At 46.2% G+C, this 23,081-nt stretch overlaps 1 protein-coding gene across 2 annotated transcripts in view; it reads left to right on the top strand.

Moving 5' to 3' along the window:
* The window catches only part of PNPLA7 (patatin like phospholipase domain containing 7), a 137,214-nt gene that overhangs the window by 18,299 nt on the left and 95,834 nt on the right, over positions 1–23,081 (top strand). Inside the window, exons 10-17 of one of the 2 annotated variants that reach the window (XM_064728109.1) lie at positions 69–197; positions 1,483–1,563; positions 2,318–2,453; positions 3,369–3,461; positions 7,820–7,920; positions 10,982–11,128; positions 15,906–15,983; positions 16,794–16,999. In XM_064728109.1, the coding sequence (XP_064584179.1) occupies positions 69–197; positions 1,483–1,563; positions 2,318–2,453; positions 3,369–3,461; positions 7,820–7,920; positions 10,982–11,128; positions 15,906–15,983; positions 16,794–16,999 (971 nt within the window). Of the gene's footprint in view, positions 1–68; positions 198–1,482; positions 1,564–2,314; positions 2,454–3,368; positions 3,462–7,819; positions 7,921–10,981; positions 11,129–15,905; positions 15,984–16,793; positions 17,000–23,081 lie in introns of both variants that reach the window. The other variant, XM_064728107.1, reaches the window with a different exon arrangement.

The raw sequence follows: 23,081 nt of genomic DNA, 5'->3' as shown, positions 1-23,081 counted from the left end.
CAGGAATTTGGGAGAATTGGATTGGATCATTGATGGATTAACTCCCTGTTTCTGGAACTTTCTCTTAGGGTCACCCTGCTCCCTATAAAACCGTCTCGGCCCGAGCAGCCTCTCCATCCACAATTCTGAGGCTCCCAGCCAGTGCCTTCCAGGATGTGTTCCAGAAATACCCTGAAACCCTTGTCAGGGTGGTGCAGGTGGGTAGGGCTGAGGGGGAAGGGGAACCACTCTCATTTCCAGGTCACAGCAGGGTGTTCAGAGGCTCAGCAAGCTCATCATCCATCCTTTGCTAGATACAGAACTGCTCAGCACATCTTATCAAGATTTGGATTGTTCTGCTGTTCTCTTGGCTGTTGAGCCCTAGACTTAATAATCCAGTATTATCCCAAACAGGAAAACATAATTTATGTATCTGTATATCTCCATTGATTGAGTTTCTGCCTGTGGTACCCTCATCAATCAGCCAGACCTGCAGTGTGAGTCTCTTGGTCCCTGGGGAGTAGAAAGGTGCTGGTGTGGGCTCTGCAGCTTGGGTGCTCCAGAATGGCTGAGAGTCATGGACAGACTGCCACATGTCCTGAAACAGGACTGCTGGACCCTCAGGAGCTGTTTGGTGAGGGCTGATGCTTTGGAAGAGCCACGAAATTCAGACTGACGTGTGAATTTTCACTTTAGAAGCCTCTGTCAGCACCTGAGGGAAGAGCTGTGCTTTGTGTCAGTTGTGTTTACCTTTGCAGGGGCTCAGACAGCTCTCCAGGGAGCATCTCCTGCAGGTGGGAGGTGTGCAGGGATCAGGTTCAGGATTTCCAGGGCTGGTGCCTTGTCCCACAGGTGTAGCAGCCACAGGGTGACCCCATGAGTCAATCTGGGCTGTCCTTTTGCTTTGCCATCACTTCTGAATCTGTTTGTCCTTGCAAACTGTTCTGGTCTCTGGGTGATTTATGAGCAACACTTGAACCTCCTCATACTGCTGGTTGAAGGAGAACAGATCATTAACAGCAAATTAATTTGCTGTGTGAGAGCTGATAAAAGAGGAGATGGCTCAGGAGTGGGAATTAGCTGGCAGGGCAGAGGAAGGTGCCACTGATCCCAGTGTTAGCTTTGAGTGCTTGTGGGGCAGTGGGACAGCTTCTCTATGGGGAGAGCTGGAATAATTTTTTTAATGAAAAGGAAAATTGGACACAAATACTTCTATTTCAAGGCACTTTTACTATTGATGTTTATAGGAAACGCAAAGCATTTGGTGTTTGGGAGTAAGACTTTGGATTCTCGTGCATCAAATGATTGTGAAGTCATTGGTAAATCATTTGAATCTGTCTCTGTCTCAGTTTATCAGCTGCTAAAAAGGAATTTCAGCTTAGGGTACAGTCTGTATTTTATAGAATGCTTTGAGGTACCCTGGTGCATGATTGTGTCTAAATGCCAGAACGAGTGTGGGAGAATGCTAAACCCATTGCTGCTGCCTTTGTTCCCTGCTTGCAGATCATCATGGTGAGGCTGCAGAGGGTGACATTCCTGGCCCTGCACAACTACCTGGGGCTGACCACGGAGCTCTTCAGCTGTGTGAGTTTGGAGCCAGGCCCTCTGCTCTCCTGGCAGGGCACACAGAGCTTTTCCTTCTTCCAGAAGGTCATAAAGCAAATGCTACATACTAATTTCATAATGACAGTGCTTGAGGGCTGAGGCACTTGTATAACCAGCCCATAAAACCCAGCCTACACTGGTGCCTGGGGAATTGGTGGGGAGGCTTCAGCTTCCCAAGTGCATCATTCCATGCTGATGAGTGTGCTCTGCTGGTGCTTCAGCACTTCTGGTGTTTGCTGGTGATGTCACCTCTGCCTGAGCAGTGGGGAAAATGCTGCCCCCGTGGTGGCAGAGGGACAGGGAATGCTCAGAGTGTCAAGCTGGGAGTCCCCAGGCCCTGCTGGGATGCCCTGAGGGAGCTGCAGTGTGGGGGGATAGAATGTGAGAAAATAAAGAGTGGTAATCTCACCTTGAGGAGTGCGAGCTGCACTGATTATCAAAGATTAGGAACAGGCCTGCCCTTAAGAGGCCAGAGCTGTGTCTAATAAGGATGAGTGCTATACAAGAGTGGGTTAGCTGGGTGAGGAGAGAGCCCATGAGAAATCACCAAGAAGGTGTGGAACTTTTGCAATAAGATGACAACACTGCAGATCCCAGGGCAAGCCCCCCTTGGGGATCTGGGGCTGATGAGCACAAGCTGAGCAGTTCCTGGGGGTCTGTGCAGGCTCCAGGCTGTGGAACACGTGTCAGGGAGGGGTGGTTGATGTTTGCTTGTCCCTCTTGCTCCCAGCAGGGCCAGGGCACCCCTGTGATCTCCGTGAGCAGCGTCAGCCCTGGAGGCAGCAAGGCAGGGAAGAGACAAACACCCAGTGCCTTGGAGGAGGAGCGTGGAGAGAAGCTTGAGAAGTCTGGGGAAGCCCTGGAAATGGGTAATGCTTCTGGAAACATGGAGGAGCTGTCCTCTGGCAGCTTTAATTTTTGTACTACTCACAGAATCCCAGCCTGTGCTGTCCCCTGGGGCCTGCTCACACCCTGGTCATGCCCTGCCAGTCCTGGCATGGATCCCCACACTGGCTTGGGTTGGAAAGCACCTTAAATCCCACCCAGTGCCACCCCTGCCATGGCAGGGACACCTCCCACTGTCCCAGGTGCTCCCAGCCCTGCCCAGCCTGGCCTTGGGCACTGCCAGGGATCCAGGGGCAGCCCCAGCTGCTCTGGGCACCCTGTGCCAGGGCCTCACTCCCTTAACAGTAAATAATTTCCTCCCCAAATCCAGTCTGACCCTGCCCTCCTTCAGCTTGAAGCCAATCTCCTGTGTCCTTTCACTACATTTGATCCACTGTTGAGTCACTGCTGTTGATCAGAGGATTTTTATTTTATCAGAGTAGTTAAGGATTGTCTTAGATTCATTTCAGGTTTGAAGCCTTTGGATAGTCCTTGGCTTCAATGGGGAAATATTACTGTATTCTCAATGATATTGAGGGATGAAGGAAGGGGGAAAAATAAGTGACTCCTCATTTTGAATGCAGAGAGGGTGTTGGGAAAATTCAGCTCTCTAGACACCAGTAGAAGAATTGCTGGATTTGTGTCTTTGCAGCCTAAAGACTCGGTACTGAAGGTATAGCAAGGAAAATAGATGGAGTTGAATTTTGCCTCTGCAGATGGAAAAAAATTCATTAAATCAAAACCAGGAAAAAGGTTTAATTTAATATTAAATTTAATGTCCAGGTTTCAGAATCTTTAAGTCAGCCTTTAATAGTGGGTAGTTAAAGGTTCTTATTGTTAGTGAAACTTGCTTTATTAGGGGATACCTTGTGGTTATAACATTTGCTTTTAAATTTCAGACATGTTGAGGATTTCTGGTGCAGAAAACTCTGAGCATGTTTTCAGAAGAAGCCTTTCATCCCCTCCCTATGCAGGCTCTACAGAGGCTTCTAGTAAGTAGTGCTTGGCAAAATTGTGGGGAATATGTAATTTATCTAATCATGGGGGAAGCCACATGATCTCTGGAGTGCTGGGTTAGATAATGTTCCTGTTTATGGTGGATAATCATCTTTCAGCCCTGTTCATGGTACATAATCATCTTGCAGTGGTGCTGCTTCCTAACTCATTGGTCAAAAAATTATTTAGTAACAAATGGACTATTATCCCAGAGAGCATTCCCTTGCTGTCATTATCAGCAATGGGGAACATCATTTGGCTACCAAGACCTGCAAATGAGGAGCTTTATTAATTGATATTACTGAAACAAACTGAATTATGATGATAGGCCATCATCTTTCACATAAAAGATGACACACGTTTCTTGCTTGGCTGATTGTCCCAAAAAGCACATTACATTGCTTTGCTGCTTTTAGAGGAATGTTCTTCAGAGAGGATAATAAAGGTGATGGATCATGGGATGCTCTGAGGAGACGTTTATGAGGCTGAGCTGCTTTGATGCTGCAGTGTCATTTTGGGGAACTTCAGTTACTCCACTGTAGGCATTTTCCTCTGGGCCTGGTGTTTAGGGCAGCTTTGTGCTTCAAGGTGGAAAAACTGGAGTTCTTGTGGGAGTCACAGAGCACAGGCATCTGTCTCTGTTAGTTGAGTAACAAATTAACCTCTGTCAGGGAATCCAAGCTCATGCTCAGGTACTGCTAATAGAGAAATGTTTAATCAGTGGAGTAAAGGTGCCCTACTTTAGAAGATGCTTTTATTGCTCACCTTGGCTATTGAGTGACTTAGGAGAAAGGGACATACTGTGAGGGTTGAAGGGTTTGGAGACAAGGAGGAAGGAGGGAGCCCTGAGCCCTGAGAGCTTTCCCCAGGGTGAGGTTTGTGTCACTTGTTGCTGCCACACGAAGCTGCTGCTGTGCACAGAGGAGAGCAATGGGGAGTTCCTGCAGTTTTGACACTGGAGGGCTCATTTGTTTCCTCTGCAGTTCCTCTGGGCAAGTGTAAAGGGTCCCAATTAGATATTTTCATTGTTTCTGTTTTACTGTTCAGAGGGATGGATGTGATGCAGAAATAGGATTTTGGCTGGGGTGAGTAGATCATCTTTCTAAACCAGGGAGACAAATTAAGAGAAAATACTGACTGACCCACACAAGGCTTGGCTTGATCTTCACATGTGTGAGGTTGTTTTACACTGGGAATTACAAAATGCACCAGCAGCCTTGATTCAGTGGTAAATTAATTAATCCTTGCCCTGAACACAGGCCCTTCCCCAGGTAAATGAGGCAGTTCAGTGAGCTCTGCCTGTGCAGCCCTGAGACATTTCAGGGACAGTCCCTGTGTGTTCTTAGGAGCTTTAATATGGAAGGATCCCTGCAAACCTCTCAGTGGCTATGTCCATTTGTCCTTCCTTTCTCCTTTAATGTGTCATAAAAGTTATGCCAAGGTACACAGAGCTTAGCAGATAGAGAGAACTAATTTTTACTGACAGAAGGAGCATATCTAATTGGGTAATTATGATTTGCCTCAGTTAACAGAGCTGATTTTTTTCTCACTGTTTAGCTTGCACAGAAAGTGTCTTGATGTCTGCAATGAAAAGATCAAGATAGTGCTTCAGATTCTATTCCACTGCTTACTGTGTGTTCAGACTCCATGGAATATTGATCATGTTTATTATTAATTCAGAGAGGAGAAAATTGTTAGAGTCATAGAAGTGCTGTTATCTCAACATCTCCTTGATTTGCTTGTTGTTAGAATTAATAAACACTGCTAAAAATTGCTTTGGGAGAAAACACTTCTGCCTCAGTTGCTCCTGGGGCTGGCTGTAATCTGTTTGGTTTTTTTGTAGTTATCTAGCTTGAAGCATAGCAGATGAGGCAATGGGATTCTGCCAGCTCAGGCTATTCTGCTTTATAAGTGTAGTAACTTTGGGAGAAAGAGAGAATTAATTCATGGAGGCATCTGGGCTGGGGGACTGAGGAATTAGAAAGCAGAAATAAAACAGCAGGACCTTTGGGATGTAACAACCTCCCCCCTTCATTGTTCCTGGAAGCAAGTCTTCCTGACTCTACTTTTAAGTTAAACAGCAGTTGTTTTTTATTGTTCTGGTGTTTTTTCCCAAAGAGTTGGAGCTGTTCCCCCAGAGCCCTGACGTGTGGCACCTTCTCTGCACCACCCAACCTGGCCCTGAATGTTTTTGTGTCATTGTTTTTTAACTTATGCGTGTTTCAATAGATGCTATGGCTGTCAAGTCATTTTATTGCACATCTTGAGATTTAAGATCTTGAAGTCCAACTGCCAGGCCAGCACCACCCTGTGTTCACCACTAAACCCTGTCCCCAGGTGTCACACCCTCGTGTCCTTTGAACACTGCAGGGCTGGTGGCTCCACCCCTGCCCTGGGCAGCCTGTGCCAGTGTTTTACAGCCCTTTCCATGAAAAGATTTGTCTAATATCTATTCTAAACCTGGCAGAACTCAAGGCCATTTCCTCAAGATGACATGGAAAGGGTGCTCTGAGTTAGATCTGAATATTTGTGGCAGTGAGCTTCTTCCCTTGGCCTGGCTGGGGTGGGAGATAGGAGTCAAACCCTTCAGAAATAAAAACTGTGGGTTTGAAATTCAGTTCATGGAATTCAGCCCTTCATGGTAGGGTGGTATTGTCACATGGTCACAGCTCACAATGGTAAATTCTGGTTCCAAAAGCCAACTTCCCAAAGCTTGGGGCAATCCTGGGCAAAATCAAGTGTTTGTCTCTTGGGAGGGACAGGTGGGGAAAGAATTCAGAATTAAAATTTTTAATTTTTTAGATGACTGAATTTACCACTCAGGAGAGACAAATGCTTTTCCAAAGGGCCCAGCTTATTCCTGAGCAGCAATTTGTACTTAAAAAAGCAAAAGTGTAAGAACAATCTAGTGACTGAAGGTAAAAGGTGTAAGGAAGAAAATGTAAACTTTTCTGAACAGTCTACTTTGGAGATATATTAGGTATAAAAATAAGAATTATAGAAATGATTATAGAAATGATTATATATATAGAAATGATTATAGATTTATTTGTTAAAGGAAACTGCAATTTCTGCATGATTCTTAAACTCATCTGTAAATCTTCAGGCAGTGGGAATCCTGTTCAAGGTTTTCAAATAGGAGGAGTTTCCCAGTTATGTTTTCATTATTGATTAACTCAGAGAAGTTCCTGGAAGGTGCATGGGACAGCCAAGGACCTAATGTAATTAAGATGTATTAAAATTGGGAAGTAAGGAATGAAAGTAGCATTGACTTCAAATTCATTAATTAAATAAGTGAGAACTGTAAGGGAATTTCTTATGTAACTTTCAGCACCACAATTTGCACAAGTTGTAGAAAAGATTTGAAATTTTTAGGGGCAAAATGCTTTGTGAGGAGAGACTTTTAGAAGTTGCTGATCATAATTTTCTCCCTATGAAATGGCAATTTATTGGGTGCAAAAAAATTCTTTAGTTTGGTGAAGAAGATATTACTAAGAATAATTTCCTGAAAACAGTGAGAAAAATTTAGTGGATTTGGTGTTATTATTATTATTGTTGTTATTGTTATTATTATTTGGTGCATTTACTGCTGCTGTTATTATTGTTGTTGTTGTGGTTATTGTTGCTGTTGTTTTAATAGCTGTCTTATATTCTTCCTGTGTCCCTCCCCTTGAGCAGGGCCTGGTTTTAGGGCATAAAAGGTGACCTGGATTGATAAAGGAAGGACAGCTACATCCTGGCACTGTGACTTCCAAGGATGTGGAACTGAGTAGAAAATATGTTTAATTTTTCCAGAAAGGTTTTTAAAATAAATAAGATTTTTTCAGCAGATCCCACCTTTTGTACAAACCCATCAACATCTAGATGGGCAACAGATGAGCTCAGAGGGTGAGCTGCTCTCACAAATGAAGAAATTGGCCCCTGAAACTTAAGGTTTACCCTATGAAGGATTTCAAGGATTTGTAAGAGTATGGAAAATAAGATGCAGCAGCTGAAATGAACCATCAGCAGCAGCACCTCAGGCAGTTTTGCAGAAAGGCATAAAAAACACCTCAAAGTTTGAAGTTTTCAGGAGTTCCCTCTCTCCAGTGTTCTCAGGAGACAAAAAGCCCCACACCAAACCTCCAAATAATACAAAGTATTATTAAATGTACAAAGTGGGTGTGGGAGTTGTGGCATGTGTTGCACACCTGAGTTCCATGGGAAGATTTCCAATTCCAGGTCAGAAGGAGCTGGGAAATACCAGGAGCATGGAGGTGCCAGCTTGCTCCCTTGGTGTGCTAGCTGCTGTTTGTGAGGAGCTGCCGTGCAGGAGGTGCTCACAGCAGCATTTCTGTGTTGCTTTGTGTTGCAGACAATTCCAGCGGTGCCAAGTCCGACATGGACATGGCCTACGAGCGGGCCCGGGTGCAGCTGGCCCCCGAGGACGCCGCCGGCAGCCCCGGCGTGGCCAAGGTGGGTCTGCCCCTCCCAGGGCCCAGCCTGATTGCTGGGGCAGCATCTGCTTTGTGGGATTGGTCAAAAAACTTCTAAAGTGAGTTGGTGTTCTGGTTCCTCTGAGTGCCGCTGAGGGAACCCGGGCCTGCCCTCACGTGGTGAACAGTGGGGACGGGGCACTCTCCTGTGCCCTGGGGCACCAAAGGCAGCCAGGCTGATCCCCATCCCTGGGGTACCAAAGGCAGCCAGGCTGATCCCCATCCCTGGGGTACCAAAGGCAGCCAGGCTGATCCCTGGGGTACCAAAGGCAGCCAGGCTGATCCCTGGGGTACCAAAGGCAGCCAGGCTGATCCCCATCCCTGGGGTACCAAAGGCAGCCAGGCTGATCCCCATCCCTGGGGTACCAAAGGCAGCCAGGCTGATCCCTGAGGGCACCAAAGGCAGCCAGGCTGATCCCTGGGGGCACCAAAGGCAGCCAGGCTGATCCCTGGGGTACCAAAGGCAGCCAGGCTGATCCCCATCCCTGAGGGCACCAAAGGCAGCCAGGCTGATCCCTGGGGGCACCAAAGGCAGCCAGGCTGATCCCCATCCCTGAGGGCACCAAAGGCAGCCAGGCTGATCCCCATCCCTGAGGGCACCAAAGGCAGCCAGGCTGATCCCTGAGGGCACCAAAGGCAGCCAGGCTGATCCCCATCCCTGGGGTACCAAAGGTGGCCAGGCTGATCCCTGGGGGCACCAAAGGCAGCCAGGCTGATCCCATGGGGTACCAAAGGCAGCCAGGCTGATCCCATCTGAGGGCACCAAAGGCAGCCAGGCTGATCCCATCCTGGGGTACCAAAGGCAGCCAGGCTGATCCCTGGGGGTACCAAAGGCAGGCAGGCTGATCTGGGGGTACCAAGGGAGCCAGGCTGATCCCTGGGGGCACCAAAGGCAGCCAGGCTGATCCCCATCCCTGGGGGTACCAAAGGCAGCCAGGCTGATCCCAGGGGTACTGAAGGACAGAAGGCAGCCAGGCTGATCCCTGGGGATGTGACAGAGTTCACAGGGACCTTAGGATGAGGGAAGAGATGAGGATCTGACTCCATGTTTCAGAAGGCTTAATTTATTATTTTATTATATATATTATATTAAAACTGTACTAAAGGAATAGAAGAAAAGGTTTCATCAGAAGGCTGGCTAAGAATAGAAAAGCAAGAATGATAACAAAAGCTTGTGTCTTGGACAGAGAGTCCAAGCCAGCTGTGACTGGCCATTAATTAGAAACAACTCTATGAGACCAATCCCAGATGCACCTGTTGCATTCCACGGCAGCAGATAACCATTGTTTGCATTTTGTTCCTGAGGCCTTTCAGCTTCTCAGGAGGAAAAATCCTAAGAAAAGGATTTTTCAGAAAATATCATGGCTACACTGGGGTTACAGAGGGCAGCCAGGCTGATCCCCAGGGGTACAGAGGGACAGAGGGCTGCCAGGCTGATCACCTGCAGCAGAGGAGATGCTGGAACAAGGGTGGAAGATGAAGGGATGGACTCTTAGCAGGGGTTAATCCAAGGTTTATTTCAGGAGTTCCAGGGAGCCTCTACAACCTCAGGGGGCTCCTGCTGAGAGTCCTGGGAGAGGTGCCAAGGTTACATTTAAAGGGAGGTGGAAACCTAAAGTAGATAAGATTTTACTAACCAATAACAAAAATTAAGGGATGGATACGGGGGAATGGACATTTAGGAGAAGGTAAGGAAAACATTTGGAGGGTTGACTCCTGGCCTCTGGCTGATCACTCCATGTCCTGGATTGAAAGTTCTAAATGGAGGGGATGGGATGCTCAATGATTGACAGAGAGCCAGGGTGGGGGTTTGGGGGTGATCTCAGCAAAGGAAAGGGATTACACAGGTAGAGGGAGGGGACACAATTTGGGGAAAATAAGGAGATCCAAAGACAAAACCATTATAAAACATAAAAACACACTACAACAAGTTGTAACATTGAGTTCTTGGTCTGTTGCCTGGGATGTGAGCTGCTGGCATCTTCCCATTGTCATAACCATGTAATGAGAGTGGTGCTGGAAAATCAAACAGCTCAAGGCACGTTCCCCAGCAGTCCTGTCCTGCTGGTGATTTGAACATAACCCCCAGCTGGTGATACTTCCTGCCCTTCCTGCCCTCCCTCACCTCATTCTGCCTGCAGTCATCTAAGGGTTTTCTTCCTGCCTGTAAAACACTGCCCTTGTGGCTCTCTGTGAGTTGGGATATTTGGATTTACAGAATGGTTTGGGTTGGAAGGCACCTCTGAAGCCCAGCTGGTCCAGTCCTCCTACCATGGCCAGGGACACCTTCTCTGCACCACCCAACCTGGCCTTGAATGGTTTTGTGTCATTGTTTTTTAACTGATGGGTGTTTCAGTAGATGCTAGTGACCATCAAGTCATTTTATTGCACAGCTTAAAATTCTGTGGAGATTCCCTTGGTGAGCAATGGGAAATCACTGCTGCAGTGTTTTATGTATTTTCTTCTCCTGACTCATGAAATGGATTATTTGGATTTGTCAGACCATGCTCTATTAGTGAGAGGTCCTTTACAGCAAGGGATTAAAAACTTGTATCAGCTGTAGGTTTCCAGTCATTTTTTATGAATCTGTTTTTATTTTTGTGGTCTGCTTTTTACAAATACTGACCTGGAAGTCAAGAGCACAAAACCCCTCTTGATTTATAAACCTGCACCTTAAAATGTGGAATGAAAGTGTTGCTCACTGTGACCTTGACAGGCATTTTATCTTTTCCTCCATCTTTGTGTAGAGGGTTGGTAAAGTTTTAATTCCATCAAGCTGGCAGCAGCCCAGTTTGTGAAGTCTCTCATTCCTTCCCTTCCACAAGCTGTGATGAGTAACTTTGTTTGATTCAAGTGTCAGGCTGTGCAGAAAAATGCAGGGATAATGAAGTTAGGAAGCTTTTCTTTTTTGGAAACCTAGATTTCTTTTCTTTCAGACCACCAGTTGTGGTGGGTAGAGAATGCAGAGGATAAAGGCCAATTTTGGTAGGTGCCAATTTTGATGTTTAACCTGATCCTTGATGTGTTCCTTCTCTTTGCAGTCGATATTGAAGAAGACAGTGACAGTGACAGAAACTCCTTCAGCAGTTTTCCATTACAGTGCTGTGCAGGACTCCTGTAACAGCAAACACATTGATGCCATCGTGGAAACAGCAAAGAGAGACCTCTCAGCCCTGATGAAACTTGATGTGAGTTATTGCAAGGGGAACTGCCTTTGCTTTGCTTTTCATTTCGTTCTGCCAGGAACTGAAAAGTGGATTTGTCTCCTCAGTGTGCTGGAGATGGGCTGGATGTTTTACTCAACAGCCTGTTTAGGTCATTAGAGTGGTTGAAATAAATTTGAATTATTCTGCCATTTCAAGAGACCAGGCTGCAATGCAGAGAATGAATCTCCTCTCTCTGTGTGCAGTTAGCCCTGCAAGCAGCCCATGTGCAATTCCTGCCCCCTCATGAGTGTGGGAACTTATCTAAAGGTCCAGGTGATGGCTGAACCCATGAATCCTGGTGGCTGCATCCCAGGGAGGTGTTTGGGTTTGGAATTGTCCCTGTGCTTTCCTGGGGGCACTGGCAGCACCTCCCAGCTGGGTCCTGTGCCCATGGCAGGGGCAGTGCCTGGTCCCTGCTGAGCTCAGCCCCTTGGTTGTCAGGAGCCAGCACATCCCTCTGTCTGTCCTGAGCAGCCCAGACCCTGCCAGGGGGCTCAGAGACCCTGGCACAGAGCCCAAAATGCCCCTGTGTGGTTTTGGTTATGACCTGTGGAGCAAATTACCAACCTTAGATGAAGATCTGCAAGCCATGACAAATAGGGCAGAATGATAGTGAATTTATCACAAGGTGAAAAAGATTTTGGGGTTTTTAAAATGGGGATTCAGGGGGCAAGATGGAGGGAACTGGGTGTGTCCAGCCTTTCTGCTTCTTCTTCTTGGCCTCCATCTTCTGCTGTGATGTTGGCACTTTCAGATTGGTTTAGAGTAGAAGCTCACTGTCCAACATAGGTGATGGGTATTGGGAAGTAATTGTAAATATTGTACATGTAGTTTTTAGTATAAAAAGATAACACTGCCCTGAGGGCAGGCAGAGTGCCTGGACTGTCCTGCTGGATGGATCTGGGCAGGACAGGAGAAAGAATTTTATAGATAAGGAACAGTAAACAACAGTGAGAGTGAGAAATGAAGAGCTCTGACTGCTTCTTTAAGTGCCAGGCTAAAAAGAGACTTTCCAGCTCTTCTTGGGGTCACTGTGACAAGCTAGAGGCCCAGACACTTGGTGGTGTAAGGAGGATTGAAAATTGTTTTCATCATTCCAGCTGCATTTCATTACAGAGGTGTGTCTGTTCATGTGGATGATCAGACAGTTTGGGAAAGCTCAGCATCTGTCTCAGACAGCCCTGGTTTGTTCCAGCCTGTTCTGCAATAATTCCAATCTGCTGCTGCTGCCAGGGGCTGGGCACAGCTGCTGCACCTCCTCCTGCCTTCAGAGCTGTCAGCAAACAGCACCAGCTAGAATTTAAAAGATTTTACTTCTGGATTTTAGCATTCCTTCCTGAATTCCAAAATTATTCCCCATGCAGCTTCAAAATCCCTGTCAGGGTCTTGCAGCTCCCAGTTGTGAGGCTGGAGGTGCCTGTTCCCCATCTCACTGATCTGAGGTCTCTCAGGCTGCAGGAGCCTTACCTGCCTCATTATGTTCATTTTCAGGGTTTTTCAGGCATTTATATCCTCATGAAAGGCTGCAGATTATTTTAGAATAAATTATTGTAGCAGAAGGAGTAAGACTTCATCTGTTCTGTTCTTGATCCAACTATCAGATCATAAGCAAAAATGCCAAGATTACTGAAGCTCCTGATTACAGCACTTTTCTTTTAGTCTAGAATAAATTTCTCAGTAATTACCAAGTAGCAGTTCAGAGATAACGTTGATTTCAACAGTGTCCTTAAAATGCAGCTCCTAATAGGCAGAATTTATAACATAAAGATCTAAATACTGGTGAAATAAAGTAGGATTTTCAAGCACCTTAGTTTTTCACAAGCAAATGAAATTCTGTTGGGATGTGGCCAAATGTCAAAAATTGAAATCTCAATTTTTTTCCCATGTAGTAATACAAAAGTTGATTCTTCTACAGGCAATGCAAGAATAATCTCACTGTGTACAAAATATTTGTGTTCAAAGCTGCTCTGCTTTAAAGAAAATGAATTCTTGTAAGGTCTTCTCTTAAGATGGAAGCATTTTAAATTGTCATTTTTCAGAGCAGCCAATCAGAGTGAATAAAATTGAGATGTTTTGATGACAGATGGTAGCTTTGGGGTTTTTTTGATTGTTTAGTTGAGGTTTTTTTATGTGACAGAGAGAGAGGATAAATGTCTCTAGAAAGAGAGGCATTATTTCAAATAGCCTTTAGGTATCTGACTTCAGAATTAAAATTTTCTTTTTTTTTCTTTTGTTTTAAGTAACTTGAATTCCTTGGATCTCTGTCATGAATGGTTTTCAATCTCCCACAGTTTTTGTGTGTTTTCAGCTTTATCTATGATGGGGAGGGTTAAGCAGTGTTGCAGGGCATCTCTTCTTAGTGAGTTACAAGGGAATTTCCTTTGACAAAAATATTATTTGTCCCAGTTAATTATTGCTGTATTTAACTTGTTTATCACTGGTTTGTGTTTTCACTTCCTACCATAAACCCCTGCTAATTTGTTACCCAGAAATAACCTTTGTTGCTTTAAATTTGCTATTGTAACCAACTTTGTTGAGTTTCCTGCTGCAATCATGTATCACAGTCCTACAAAGAAACTTGCTGGGAAATGAAGCTTTTTGGGGTCATTATTTTGTTATTTTCCCTCCCTGGGTGGCTCAGTGCAGGTTTTTACCCTAAACCCTGTAGCTGTGCAGTGCTGAATTTGGGTTTGCTGGTCTCACCCATGTGAGAGAGACAGGATGGATTTCATTTGTTATTTCTTTTCTTGCTTCATGGGGCAGAGATTGCCCAGCAAAGGAGGAGTCCAAGCTCTGCCTGAGGTCACTCAGCCCCTGCCGTGCCTGAGGCACAATCAGACACTGCCAAGTCATTTCTGGCAGGTTTTTGGCTGAGCTGCTCTCAAAGATCTCCAGTGCTGAGGCTCTCACAGCCCTGAGTACAATCTATCCCAGTACTTAAGTAGTCTTAGACATGAAGAAAATCTTGGCAGCAATTTTTTATTTTTTGAGCTGATGCAGCCTGAAAATGCTCTTGATCAGCAGAGCTCATGGGGGAGCCTGAATTCCCCTGCTGAGAGGCACTTTGAGTTACAACTTGGGCTTTGAGAATAGATAATACTATACAACCATAAATGTCTAAATATAGAAAAAACATTATAGAAATTAGTTGAGTTGCTGTTGCTGAACTGAAATATTTTGACAGGTGCTTGTCAGGTTCTCTGCATTGGATATGTTCCCATGAAACAGATTGGCTTCAATAAAACTATTTTTGATGAAAATATGTTCTTTTTATCAGCAGTAGGTGTAAAGAATAATTGTGATTATTTCACTTGCACTATTTCTTTTCACCCCAAAATAGAACAATTCCAGCCTGGCAGAACAATTACACTGGTGGAGTGTTTACATCTCTGCTGAGCTGCTTTCCTGCTGGAATGGACTTGATGGCTGGGGTCACATTGTGCTCTGCTCTTGTGCTCAATTGGTTCTCCTGTGAGTGCAGCTTTAGTGCTTCTGCCTCTGAGGCACAGCCAAGCACCCAGGGAGGCTGTGAGAGCCAGGACTGCTTCAGCCTGACCTGTGCACTCATAACTGAGCCTTGCTTTGTGCCCCAGCCCCTTCAGGGGCTGATAAAATGCTGAATTTCTGAAGGTTTGTAAGAAGGCTGGACAGGGACTGTGGGCATGGAGTGACAGGACGAGGAGGAATGGCTTTAAGCTGAAGGAGGGCAGGCTGACATTGAATATTAGGAAGAAATTCTTTATTTGAAGCATGGTGAGACCCTGGCACAGGGTGCCCAGAGCAGCTGGGGCTGCCCCTGGATCCCTGGCAGTGCCCAAGGCCAGGCTGGGCAGGGCTGGGAGCAGCCTGGGACAGTGGGAGGTGTCCCTGGCTGGACTGGATGAGCTTTAAGGTCCCTTTGAAACCAAACCAGTCAGAGACTCTGTGATTTGCTGGTTTGAATGAAAGTTATGCCAAAGCAAAGGTGGCCTGAAGCATTAGGGTTTGATCTGACTGCACACAGGACCCCAAATTGTGTGGGCAGTTGTTTGAGATGGAAAGAAAAGTCTCTCTGTGCCTGTTTGGGTGTCTGTTATGCACTCAGGGTTGTGGTGATAAAAGCAATGTTTGGATCAAAGGAAATTTTAGGCTCAGCCAGCTCATCTCCTTGGCATTGCAAGGGATTGGGGTCCAAACTCAGGATGGCTTTTGGGAAGATCTTTCCTCCCACGTGCTTTTCAGTTGGGAGTGAAATTCCCACTGTTGTGTGCCTGAGCACAGGAGCTGATGAGCTTGGGGAAGCTTTGTTGGACAGTGTGTGTGAGAATGTGCTCTGAGCTGTGTGCCCAGGGCTGGCCTGGGACACAGCCAGTGCTGCATTGTCCTGTCCTGGTGCTCCCTGATACAGAGCATCTCCTCTAGTTTCACCTTCCTTTGCAAGTAACTTGATGTTTGATGGTTTTCATGCCAGCTGATACAGATCTCTTCATTAAAGACCCTTTATGAGTCTGGGGAGGGGAATTGATGGATAGAAAATCCTTAAGTATCCAAATGTGATCAATTCAAATGAATCAATTAAATCACACCTTTTTTTCTCTTCTGGAAGAAATATTGGGTGGGTAGAGAATTATAAAAATATGTTCCATATTTTAAAGAGATCCAAGTACTTGTAATGTAGTCTTAACTGTTGTTCTTACTTTATTTGGGTGGTTCCTCACATTCTGGCACCTTTACCTGTGCACAGAGCAGTAAATTGTATCTCCACCTCTTTCTTTTCCAGAATCCTGCCCTGCTGAATGGCAAAGTGACACTGCACCAGGTCACTGCTGGCACTGTGCTGTCCAGGCAGGGAGATCAGGTGAGTCTGCTCAGCCTGTGCCCCTCCACGAGGTGTTTATACAAATTAATGGAAATAAAACATTCCCACCTGTCCCCTCCCAAGCCACCCCTTCTGGAGGTGAAGCCCCCCAGCTCTGGGCCTTCCTGCTCAAGGACTGGGCTGCAGCACAGCCAGGGTGGGGCTCTGGATGTTGTCAGCTCTGATGGACCTCCTGGGAAGGTGTGGGGTCATCCTTCATCTTCCTCAGGAGCTCTGGGGACTGGCAAGCTTCTCTCAGCCCTGCACTTTGGGTTTTATGATACCACTCAGTGGCAGTAAAGCCCTCATAGAAAACCAATCCAGCATTATTTGTTGAACAAAGTGTGTTTAGGATATAACAAGCTTCATTTATAATAATCCTGTGTAAATAGAGGAGTTAAGCAAAGCAGATGATGGGCAGCTGCAGTTGCACTGCTGGGCTCTGCCCTGCTGCCCTGCCATGCCCCTCATCCTGCAGCTGTGATTCCCCATTATCTCCTCCTCTCCCAGTTCTGTTGTTATTCCTTGATATCTCAAGATGCAGCCTTCATTTTTCACAACTACCCAAAGAGAAATGCATTTTTCAATATTGTGCCTGCTTAGTTTTAAATATTCATACCCTGCTTTTAATAATTCACTATTGTATCTTATTTTACCACCTAATTGTTCAAAAGCTATAGGGGAGCTTTCTGGGAAACAGATTGGTCATGATAGCTCTGTCACTGGGATAATTGCTTTTAAAATCTGGGGGGGGGATTTTAATTGAGCTCTTTTTTATTTTGTTTTATTTTTCCGTCCCATTTGCTCCAGGATGTCAATGTCTGCTTTGTGGTGTCTGGGATGCTCCATGTGTACCAGAGGAAGATTGACTCTGAGGAGGACACCTGCCTCTTCATCACCCACCCTGGGGAGCTGGTGGGGCAGCTGGCTGTGCTCACTGGGGAGCCCCTCATCTTCACCATCAAGGCCAACAGAGACTGCAGCTTCCTCTCCATCTCCAAATCCCATTTCTATGAGTGAGTTCTGCCATTCAAACATACGTGGATCTGGGTTTTTTTAAGTATTTTTGACAATTTTTATTAAAGGAGCAGGGGAGTGACTGTCCCCCTGTGCTGGGTGTGATGAGGGGCCACTCATCAAATCCTGGGGTTAATTTTGGGCCACTCAGTGCAAGAAGGACATGGAGGGTCTGGAACATCAGGAGAGGCTGAGGGAGCTGGGAAGGGGCTCAGCCTGGAGCAAAGGAGGCTCAGGGGGCCCCTGTGGCTCTGCACAGCTCCTGACAGGAGGGCACAGCCAGGGGGGTCAGGCTCTGCTCCCAGGGACAGGGACACAAGGAGAGGGAATGGCCAAGGGAGGTTCAAGTTGGATTTTTGAAATAATTTCTTCACTGGAAGAGTGGTTGGACATCTCAAGAGGCTGCTCTGGCAGTGTGGAATCACTGTCCCTGAAGGTGCTCTAAAAAATATGTGAACACCCAAGATGTGGCACTTTGTGATAAGGTTTAGTGGGCCTGGAGGTATTCAGGTAAAGCTTGGACCTGATGGCCTTGGAAGTCTTTTCCAACTCTAATGATGCCATGGATTTAATCCCAGTGTTGGATGTTTGTGCTGCTGCAGGTGCATCCCACAGCAAACCATGTTTCTGTGGGGTGGATTCAGGTGTGTGGGTGAGCTGTGGTCCCTCTCTCAGGTGGTTTAACTCCAGCAAGGAGCAATTCAGGGAACATGACAATATTAAATGGCTTAGAGAAAAATCTTTGTTCAAGAGCACTTAACCCAGTAGGGTGGGAATTATGGCCCAAGTTTCATATACTTCATAATTCAAATGAAAAAATCTGCCCAGAGCCTGCACTTTGCTTGGTTAATTGCTGCTTTGGCCAAGCCCTTTGTCTTGGATTAATTACTCCTTTTTGCTGGAAAACCTCCCCAGTTCTGTTCCCAGACAGAGCCAGGGAGTTGAGTGTGTTATGAGTGATTGTTGTGGGTGTAACTGTGGGGTTTTAATGCTCACTAATAGAACAGGTTAAAGAATAATTCCCCTACAAGACAGGTTCCTTCCTGGACCTTGGAAGTAGCACCTGATTTGGGATTTAATGCTTAAAGGGGAATACAGGTAATTAAAAATGCAGTATGATGGCTGTGGTTAGCCTTGTTGCCAATAATAATGATTAATGCCCTTGATTTATTCTGTGATCTTGTCATTTAGAGTTAGAATTAGTTCACAGACATCATTTGTGTCTAATGCACAATTTCCTTTTCCAGCTTCTGGAATGTTCCATGAGTCCTGAGTTACACAGAGCACTTCTGGGGGTTTGTTGTGTTTGTTGGCCCCTGTGATGTCCATCTCTGCACAAGCTCCTCCTTTCCAAACAGCTGTTGTTGTTTGTGTTCCTGCCCAGCTCTGTCCCAGCATCCTCCCTGTGGGGTTTTGGTTTTCCCACCCCAGGCAGAGGCTGTGGAGCTGAACCTGCTGTGCTCAGCAGGTGCTGCTTGATGAGCTGTGTTTTTCCCAGGCTCTGAGGTGCTTGTCAATTCTTTGGCCTAATTTCTGAGAGATGCTTCCCACTTGTGCCATTCCATGTGGTTCCAGGCTATTTCTCCTAAACAGCCACTTTTTCTCTCTGTCTTTTCCTGCTGTTGTTTTCCTGCTTGTTTTTGGCTTCAAATTTCATTTTGTTGTCTCAGCCAGCCTGGCTGATTCCACCTATTCCTCTTTTTTTTTTTTTTCCCTTGTTTTTTTGCTACTCAGGACTGGATTCTCTCTCATTTACTGAATTCTCCTGAGATTTCTCTTCTCTCTCAAGAACTGAATTACCTCCTGTTAATTCCAGATTACCTTTCTGCTCCCATTAACCCCTTACCAGTCAGACATCAAGACCCATCAATCTATCACCTCATCATTATTTTTGGGTCCTTTCCAAATCTTTCTTTTTCTCCTTTAACGTCTATTATCTGTTCTCTCCATTTTACAAGCTCTGTGATATTCCAGCATTTCATCTTCACAATTTGTCCTGAAGCCCAGGCTTTATGGCACTTCTGGGCCCATATTTAAAAGTGACATTGGAGAAGGGCTTTGAAAAGCATCAGGTTTCTTCTACTGGTTCGATTTTGCTTTGAATTCTGTGAGAAAGAAAAACTTGTTAATAAAATAGGATGTAGTTCTTTTTGCCATTTTAATGTAAATTCTGTGTTCGTAGTTCCACAATGTTCAGCTTTCTCCTTTGCCTGGAATCTCAGAGGAATTATTTTTATCTTAGTTTGTTAATTTTTTCTCTTAGCTTACAGACTAGGTGAAATTTGACAAGAACTCTGTTATTCTCCAAAATTTCATTCTTCTTTTCCTGTCACATGCATTTCCTCTTTTCCTCTCTGCTGCCCTGTGGAACACTCTTTGTTTTTCTCAGTAATTAATGAGAGGGTGAAGCAGAAAGGGCTCAGTGGTTGTCATGAGGCAAAGAGCACAGCAATGGAAGGAGCTTGGGGTGGAGAATTGAGTGTTGGATTAAATCCTTCCCATGAAACTCCAGGGCAGTGGAATTTGTCCTTTTTTGTGCTGCTGCCATGAATAAATGGCTGGTGTAGAAGCAAAGTGCAGGTCCAGGGGTGGCACAAACTGGTGATGCTGAATCCAGGGCTGATTCCATGGAATGTGCCTGCAGTGCTCTCAGTGTGCAGCTCCTGGAATCAGGAATCAAGTTGTCACCAGGATCTCCTGGGGGAATAAATTCAGGATCTGTGCTACCAGTGGCTCTCCCACATTTTCTGCCTCTGTAAATTTCACACTTGGGAGGTTTGATCAGATGCACTTGCCAGAGAAGCAGGAAAGCTTTGATTTTTATTTGGTCTTGCCAGCTAAGCTGAAAATCCCATTGCAGCCACATCCCCAAGAATATCTGCAGAAGCTCCAGACTTTCACAGAAACTGCTTAGCCCTTATTGTTACACTTGGTGAGCTTTCTAGTAAAGAATCCTCAAAGGCCCTTCAGAAACCTCTGTGGGGCAGAGCCTTGGATTTTGATTTTCCCAGTACCTGTGCCAAAGAGAAGATCAGGGATGTAAATGCCCACATGAGAAGAAGGAAACTGGGCTGATAATGGGGGAAAAAACCTCTTTTGTCATCTCCTCCATAAGGGTGGGTCTCACCTTCTGTGTTAATTCTCTTGTGGAAGCTGCATGGAGCTGAGGGACATGAGGGAACTCCAGGTGGAAATAAAAAAACCTGTTTGTATTTTGGATGCATTAAGTATTAAGAGATATATTATGAGGGAGGAAAAGAGTAAATGGCTTTTATTGATGACAGCAGACAGCCTGTGTGGGAAGAGACTTTGAGGGCTAAATAAGTTTGTGGAGTAAAACCAATGAGCTGAACCATCCAGGAGTTTTTAGGGGCTTTATTTAACTTTTGAATCTGCTGAGAAGGATAGGGCTGGGTTTTCCATGTGTCTGTTGGTATCTTGGTTGGGATGGCATAGAAAAATCAGGGCCAGAGAAGAGGGTCAGGAGAGAAAAGCTGTCCTGCTTTTTGGTAATGATGTTTGCTGCTGGATCTTTAAGTGTTGTAAATGCAAGAGCAAGTGTTCAGTTTAATTTACCATGGAGACATTCAAGTGCAGGTGTGTGAGTGGGGTAAATTCAACATTAAATAGGAATATGTGCCTGTGGATCCCGGCTCTTTCAGTTCCAGGGCTTTTGACTGAAATTTTAGGCTCCATTATTGCAGAAGTATTAATTGGAGCTCTGGGTGAGGAGAGCATTGCTGTGCCACAGTCCCTGCAGCTCTGGGGCTCTGGCTGCAGCAGTGGCACCAATGAGGAAGAGCTGTGGTGTTGGAGAGACTCCAGGGCAGGTTCTGTGCCCCATCCAGGCAGGGCAGAGCTCCTGGGGAGCCTGCTTGTGTTGTCAGTCTTGCATTGTGGATCTCTGCTTGGGCTTTCTGTGAGTCTGCAGGGTTGCAGTGTCCATAAGAGCTGTAATCCAGTCAGGGAACAAGGAGTGGCAGTGCTCCTTCCACACCTTTCTCTCTTCCTCAGCTATTTAGGGGTGAGGTTTGATACACAGCTGATGTGATTTGTGCTCAGGGATAGCACAAAAAGGAGATTTTCTTACCTTCCTTGTGAAGGGAACATGGATGCAGAAAACTCAACAAGGAACCTCAGGAGGTTTCAGGTGAAGGGTGAAGTAATCTACAGTCTAAAAAGAAGGAGAAATTGGACATTCCTGACATTCCTGCAGCTGGAGCAGCCCTGGAGAGGGAGCTGGGGGTGAGAGCTGGAGCTGCCCCAGCCCTGAGCCCCTGCCCTGGGCTGGGCCCAGCGTGGGCAGCAGGGCAGGGGGGATTGTGCCCCTGTGCCTGTGCCCAGGTGAGACCCCACCTGCAGAGCTGCCCCAGCCCTGCCCAGCACAGGGAGGAGCTGGAGCTGCTGCAGAGATCCAGGGGAGGCTCCAGGGGGATCAGAGGATGGAGCAGCTCTGCTGGGAGGAGAGGCTGGGACAGCTGGGATTGTGCACCTGGGGAGGAGAAGCTTTGGGGGGACCTCAGGGTGGCCTTGCCAGGGCCTGGAGGGGCTGGCAAGAGACATGGAGAGAATTTACAAAGGTCTGGAGTGCCAGGACACAGGGAATGGCTCCCACTGCCAGAGGGCAGGGCTGGATGGGATATTGGGAATTGGGAATTGTTCCCTGTGAGGGTGGGCAGGCCCTGGCACAGGGTGCCCAGAGCAGCTGTGGCTGCCCCTGGATCCCTGGCAGTGCCCAAGGCCAGGCTGGACACTGGGGCTGGGAGGACAATGCTTGTCCATGAGCAGGTTTCATGCAGCTCCCTCACCTTTCTGTGAGCACTTCTCATGCTGGGGCTGCAGACACAAATTGAGTTCTTTGTGAGATGTTATTTCTTTTTTGTGAAATAATATTTTTTAGTAGTCTGCCCTTGATGCTGCACAGGGAAGACAAGCTGCCCTAACAGGCAGAACAGCCTGACATGTGTGTGATCCATTCACCCCTGGGAGTGCTTCAGGAGGTATTTGAGTGCTCACTCCCACAGTGACAGGGTGAAGCAAGCTTCAGTCTAAAAAGAAGGAGAAATTAGACATTCCTGAGCAATTCCCAGGTGTCTGTGAGATTTTTGCTAGGCCTCACAGTCGCTGTGGAGTTTGAGGTTGTCCTGGCACAACCTTCTCAGTTTTTCAGTTTGAGGAACATACTGAATTATATGGTGTCTTTATTATTAGAGACTTTTAAGCATGACTAAAAACATTCAGTGTGAAGATGGGGAGCTTTAATAGAAGATATTTCAGCTCTTTGTGGTCTTTGCAAGAGGGAAAAGGGAATATTTGAAATGCAGAGCAGGTGTTTTATTTTTAAGCACCTCAGACTTTACATATAAAAAGATTCTGATGTGATATGTGGGGGAAACTGAGCACGAGCAAAGGACTGAGATGGGCAGAGCAGCAGGGAGGGAAGATGCAGAGGACAGGATGAACATTTTCCTGAGTCAGGAGGGACCTGTGCGAGGGGAAATGAGGAGAGCGGCTCGTACACAAGAGTGTCACAGACATCTTTTATGAAAAATCCTTTCCTTAGGATTTTTCCTCCTGAGAAGCTGAGAGGCCTCAGGAACAAAATGTAAACAATGGTTATCTGCTGCTGTGGAATGCAACAGGTGCATCTGGGATTGGTCTCATGTGGTTGTTTCTAATTAATGGCCAATCACAGTCAGCTGGCTCAGACAGAGAGTCCAAGCCACAAACCTTTGTTATTCATTCATTCTTTTTCTGTCTTAGCCAGCCTTCTGATGAAATCTTTTCTTCTATTCTTTTAGTATAGTTTTAATGTAATATATATCATAAAATAATAAATCAAGCCTTCTGAAACATGGAGTCAGATCCTCATCTCTTCCCTCATCCTCAGACCCCTGTGAGCACAAGTCACACAGGAGCTCACATGGCTCTGTCCATCCTGCTGCACTGGGAGAGGGAATTGGGGCAGACAGCAGGACTGGCATCCTGCTCTAGGACAGTGCCAGCTCTCAGTGCCATTTGTTTGGGCTGGGTTGAAGCTGGGCAGCCCCTGTTTGGTCAGAGTGCCTGGTGAGAGTGGTG

Source organism: Zonotrichia leucophrys, chromosome 17 (assembly GCF_028769735.1).
Source record: "Zonotrichia leucophrys gambelii isolate GWCS_2022_RI chromosome 17, RI_Zleu_2.0, whole genome shotgun sequence".
Taxonomy (NCBI): Eukaryota; Metazoa; Chordata; class Aves; order Passeriformes; family Passerellidae; genus Zonotrichia; species Zonotrichia leucophrys.
The sequence above is the reverse complement of the archived record's forward strand: the minus strand, read 5'-3'. Positions and strand labels throughout refer to the sequence as shown.